A 6,057-nucleotide genomic window follows, 5' to 3' on the forward strand; every position below is an offset into this window, starting at 1 on the left:
GGCGGGCGGGACGCACACCCTTGTCCTCACCTGGCCCACCCGTCGGGGACACAACCTCCTTTTCTCTTCCCCTGCCCCCCTCCCCCCGCCATCGCCGCAGGCACACATTTTTCCGGCCGCCCAAACCACGACCACCCCTCGCCATAGCCACCCCATGCCCGCGTTTCGAAGGAGTTTTTGCCAACGTTTGTGGCCCTTTGTCGTCGCATCTGGTACCAGGGAAGCTACGGCCGCTGGCGACGCCCATCGACCCCAACACCTTCCGACAGGCGCTGCATAGCCGCCGGCTGCCATCGCCAACCTTGCTCGCTGCCTGTGAGGGGAGCCCGAGGTGCTCTTCCCGGCCGCATCTCCACCACGACGGCAAGGTGTTCGACACTTTGCTCACAAGGTACCATGGATAGTGGGGTCGAGTATTTTTTTTCACAACTTCATTTGTTCATTGGATGACGAAGAGGTTGTGGCGGCTGCTTTGGTCGTCAATGACCACATTTCTAGGCAACAACCTCGGTTCAGGGGATCAATCCCGGGTCATGCTCCGGCCTTGAACCACAATAGGGAGATTGGCCACGCCCTGCTCTATGCCGGTTACTTTGAGAATACCGCGCTCTTCAGACCACATCAATTCCGCCGCCGCTTCCGTATGAGGAGACATGTGTTCAATCTTATTCGGGAGGGAGTGGTCGGATATGACCCACACTTTGAGTGCAAAGAGGATGCCCTTAGCAAGATTGGCTTCTCCTCTTACCAGAAATGCACTGCGGCTATTCACATGCTTGCATATGGAATTCCAGGCGATCTTGTGGATGAGTATGTGCGCATGAGTGAGTCCACATGTCTCCTATCAATGTACAGTTTCTACAAGGCAGTGGTGGCAGTGTTTTGGCCCTGAGTACCTGAGAGCCAATTGCCGCCGATACAGAAAGTTGTTGGCGATCAATGCCGATAGGGGCTTTCCGGGCATGCTTGGCAGCATAGATTGTATGCACTGAAAGTGGAAGAACTGTCCATTTGCTTGGCAAGGGCAGTACAAGGGGCATGTGAAAGGTGCCACTGTCATACTAGAAGCAGTGGCTTCACACAATCTTTGGATATGGCATTCTTTCTTCGGCATGGCTGGTTCTCACAATGATATCAATGTGCTTCAGCGTTCTCCAGTGTTCGCAAGGCGTGCAGAAGGCTACTCCCCGAAGGTCAACTTTGAGATCAATGGCCACCATTACAACAAGGGACGCTACCTAGCTGATGGTATCTATCCTCAGTGGTCAACTCTTGTGAAGACAATACCCAATCCGCAAGGAGAGAAGAGATAGAGATTTGCCCAAATGCAAGAGAGTGCTGGGAAGGATGTGGAGCGTGCTTTTGGTGTGCTTCAATCTTGATGGGGTATCGTTTGAAACCATGCACTGACATGGAGCACCGAGAAGCTTTGGGAGATGATGATTGCTTGTGTGATCGTGGAGGATGAGCGTGATGACATCATCTACAATCAAGGGTTTGATTTTCAGGGTGTAAATGTTGAGCCTAAGCACCAAGAACCGGCAACGTTTGAACAGTTTGCCCAATTCCATCGTGAAATGTGTGGTTGGCATACTCACATGCAGCTCCAAGATGACTTGGTTGAGCACATGTGGAATCACATTGGCAACCAATAGATGCATCGGTTCATTTTCTTTCCTTCTTCTTCTTCTTCTTCTTCTTCTTCTTCTAAGCCTTTTGTCTCAAACAAGTTGGGGTAGGCTAGATATGAAACCCTTTCACGAGGACTTCCCAGGAGGTCACCCATCCTAGTACTACTCTCGCACAAATGGGTTTCATACCCAAGACTGGCTAGTTTTTACGTTGGCTCGCCGAGCCTATCACAACCCTTATATATGAAACCCTTTCACAAGGACTTCCCAGGAGGTCACCCATCCTAGTACTACTCTCGCTCAAATGGATTTCATACCCATGGGACTGGCTAGTTTTTACGTTGGCTCGCCAAGCCTATCACAACCCTCCTCCTTTACCCGGGCTTGGGACCGGCTATGCATAAAAGACATAGGCGGAGTTAAAACTATTTCGATTGGGTTATAAAACTATTTGATTGTGTTTTTTCCCGATGTGGAACTATTTGTTTGTAAGACTATTTGCAATGTTTGATTTATTTGGTTGTGAGACTATTTTTACAATGTGCATAGTTAAAATGTGCATATAGGGGCTCCAGCTGGCCGTGCCGGACCAGATGCGACCGCGTGTTGGGAGCACGGCCAACGCATCCAGGAAAACGGCTGGACGCTGCCTCATTGCCCTACCCAAACGGACAAAATCCGGACTAAACAGGTGTCCGTTTGGGGTTGACGGTTGGAGTTGGCCTAATACTCTACGTCCTGCTTTGTTTTTGTATTCATGGTGGGATACATCGTGCGAGGATTACAATGAGGGTTGAAGTATGAGTCTAGCGAGAGTATGGTTCTACGGATGTAAATGGGCCTTGCTACCCCCAACCCCTACCTTACATAGATGACAGGGGCTAGGGTTTTACAGGAGATCGATCTGATCTAAGCCGCTGCCACCTTGACTTGCTCGCCAAGGTGGTCTTTTTGCCGCCTCTCCGGGCTCCCAGGTCGTGGGCCCCAAGACGGGCCTGCTGCCGGGCTCCCCACCGAGCGGCCACCCTGTATTACACCGTCAGTAATAGATTTGTTGGTGCGTTCTATCAGTAGTTGCTGAGATCTGCTAAATATCTGTTGTCATGCACTTTACTTGCTGCAGTACTATTGATGGTTTCCATTTCCTCCAAATCTTACCTAGCACTATGTAGCAGCTGCTAATTATATACATGTCCTTTCTGGTAACATAATAATATGAAATTTGAGAGCATCTATCTTCCTGCACAGGTGGACGCAATTAAAACGAGGTTTGAGAGTAACATCAAAGATTTGTATATTTTGCATTCGAAGTCTTCAAAGTATGAGGAGCTTGGTCTTTCTCGCTTCTGGGGGTATCTGAACTACAATGAGTATCACTCTTTGAAAATCACCAAGGATGTGGGCTGCTTCTACTTCTGACATGACAATGTGAAAAGAGGTGCATCCATTTATCTTGCAATTTCCGGAACTAGTTCACCTTTTGCATCCCTTCGTGACAAAAGTTAGTGAGTGTGATTGTGTGCTAGTTGTGAGGTCTCTTTGCTTGCATTTGCAAGCAGAAAGAAGAAGCAGAACGTAGGGGGGAGGCTTCTCCATTCAGAGATACATATTGTTAAGATCAGCAGTTCTTGTATATTCCTTTCACTAAAGAGATTGGAGCTGTGTTATTGATTAATTTATGGAGCATTTATACTTGAAAATGGAATGCTCGGTTGGGAAGTTAGAATATTGGAAATTCATTTCAGAATTTTCAGTGAAAAGGTTAAGTTACATGACTTGAAAACTCTGGCAATATTGTGGGTTTACTTGGACAATGAAGGTCCTTGCCTGCCCTCTGGCCTCCTGCCATTGACGGTGCATCCAAAGTGCGGGCATCCAGGCATAGTGATGCCGTACCTGGTATTAGATGTCCTGACTCCTGACCTTACCGGGGCCTCCCTGTTGCCCTCCTAGCAATTGCAACAAGATCACCACTAACTGGGCGACAGGACAGATTGGTTATGGGACTCTGCTCTTTGGTGAAATTTGTTGAACCTACCATAAAGACATCGCTGCCAAGTCACTACTAAAATCATGTCCATCCGGGACGCGAAGTTGTACACCGTATGTCATCAAATGCTAACCAAATGCAGTGTTCTGTCCCACCAAACCACAATGGATGGCTTGGTGCTGCTGCCTGATACTGCCAACTCGTTTCTCACTGTTGAAAATTTGAAGTTGCTGGATGAAAGTTGGTGCTCCCCTCTTGAATGTCAGATTTTCTGGGTTTGATTCTGGTATTTTTCATTTGAAAGTTGGGTACTGTTGGGTTGATAGTTCTAAATTTGTTCAATTTAAAATTTGGTGGTTGGAAAATTGCATACTCTGATTGGAAGTTCTGGTTTTCGAAACTGCTGAATTTGTGCTGAAGGCTACCACGATCTGCAATGGTCAAAGAGATGTTATCTGACCTGCGAATCAGATATTCCCAGAACTGATATTTGCAGATCTCGCTGAAATTGTAAACACTGGCAGAGAGGAGTTCTTGGAAGAATGCGGAGCGGTGCTCTGTGCGACTCACCCTAGCTCAGCGGTCCTTTCCTGTCAGGTGCCAATTTGGTGCAACTGGTACCCTACACGTTCCCAGCGGAATATCCTACGTGGGCGTACAAGTATGTTATCTACTTGTCTCAATGTTTTCCTTGGTCATCGTGCCATCACACCATCTTCTGAAACCTGTAGCTCAGACATGCTCTTTGTGTCTGCCTGGCACCATCTTCTGAAACCTGTAGCTCAGACATGCTCTTTGTGTCTGCCTTATACAGTGTAAAATCGAGGTTAGTTTGTGCGGCCGTTGTGTCAGTTCATCTGGTTCATCGATTGTTTGTTAGCTAGCAGGCAGACCATGTCAACTCTGTAGAACTTTTCACTTTGTTTTCACTCTAGGTTTGAAGTAGTCGGCACACGAATGGCCCATCCATTGCATCAGGCCCGAACAAATACATCGTCGTACATATGGATGCCAGCATGCTGGCGTATAAGTAGGGCTACGCTAAGATCACGGCTGATGAGCTATCCGTTGGATAGCTACATATCTGTGTGGAATCCCTTTCAGAATGCATATGAAAAATCACGAAACACGTAACCTGACAGAGGCACAACCACCAGACTGCATGCATGCGTACCACGCCAGTATTAAGCAAACCAATAGCGTGTACAGATAGGCATCACAAAGCTCACGTCTGAAGAGTCGTACCCTAGCATTTTTCAATGGTTGGCGCATGAACACATGTGGCTCAAAACTGGGCGAGTCACTGTCGTAGGAAGAAACAAACAGATGACGGGACAAAAGGTTTGCACGGCACATGCAGATCCTGCGTGACAAGTGCATATTCTTCCCCCCCTGCTAGCTTAGCTGGCTAGGCCATCCAGCCACTGTACGTTAGCAAGTAGCAGCTGTTAATATAAAGCTTAATTAGGTGCTGTGCAGCACGGGGGCATTTTAGTTAGGCGATTGATCGCCGCTAGGGTCCAAAAGGGCATCCCAGGTCGCAAGCTTGACAATGTGCCCTTGGATCAGCAAGCGCAGACAACAGCTAAACTGCGCAGATGACCTTTTCTAGGTACGACGACGCCTCCGAACTGGCATCCTAATTAACTTGGCAGGGATTTAAGAACTCAGAAGTAGGAAAACTGTAGAAATTATGGTGTTGTGTAGTACTTTAGTTTTCACTTTTCAGTAGGGACAAAAGAAGGGGAAAAATATATCAAAATTGACTTTTCTATGTCACCTAGAAAACACAGGAATTGTTGACATAACAAGTAGGAAACCATTTTTATATATGGAATATCCCATTCCACGGTAATATTGAAGGATCCTGTAAGCTATTCACATGTTCAGATGACAAATTATGAATTCTTCCTATCGGAATTCAATCAACCAAAATTGCCACATTTTTTTTTCATTTCTTCCAAATGGGACCATTGATATCTCAAAGATGTTGGAGTGAGTCTTGGGAGCGAATTCTCATCATGATTATAGTATGCATAGATCTATCTGTTATCCAGATGTCCTATGATGTACTGAAGATCTCGTTTGCAAGGACCTTTTCCTATATAAGTCTTCATATGTCCTCATGGGGGATGTGGGTAACAGAACTATTTTTCGTTCAAGATATAATTAACCAATCAAGTTAAGATAGTTAAAATCACGTAAAATTATTATTTCGATGTTTGATCAGGACACTAATGCTTAACGGTGTACACTCAAAACCAATTTAGGCATACATAAGTGCAGGAAAAATTGCTATGTACCTTGCAAAAGTCATCCGAGCAAAAGGTATGGCAATACCAAAGAGGTTATAGCTCTTTCCAAAGAAGAAAAGAATACGGTGCCAAAAGCTGTCAGCGTATAATATGAGATATCGTGAAAAGTTCTAACAGCTAT

At 46.3% G+C, this 6,057-nt stretch overlaps 1 protein-coding gene across 1 annotated transcript in view; it reads left to right on the plus strand.

The window, feature by feature from the left end:
- Positions 1-4,460, plus strand: part of LOC123039326 (uncharacterized) — a 200,366-nt gene extending 195,906 nt beyond the window's left edge. Inside the window, exon 16 of the mRNA XM_044462536.1 lies at positions 2,880-4,460. Within this exon, the coding sequence (XP_044318471.1) occupies positions 2,880-3,050 (171 nt within the window). The 3' untranslated portion in view covers positions 3,051-4,460. The remainder of the gene's footprint in view (positions 1-2,879) is intronic.
- The last annotated feature ends 1,597 nt before the right edge of the window (positions 4,461-6,057 follow it).

This window comes from Triticum aestivum, chromosome 2B (assembly GCF_018294505.1).
Source record: "Triticum aestivum cultivar Chinese Spring chromosome 2B, IWGSC CS RefSeq v2.1, whole genome shotgun sequence".
In the NCBI taxonomy this organism is placed as follows: Eukaryota; Viridiplantae; Streptophyta; class Magnoliopsida; order Poales; family Poaceae; genus Triticum; species Triticum aestivum.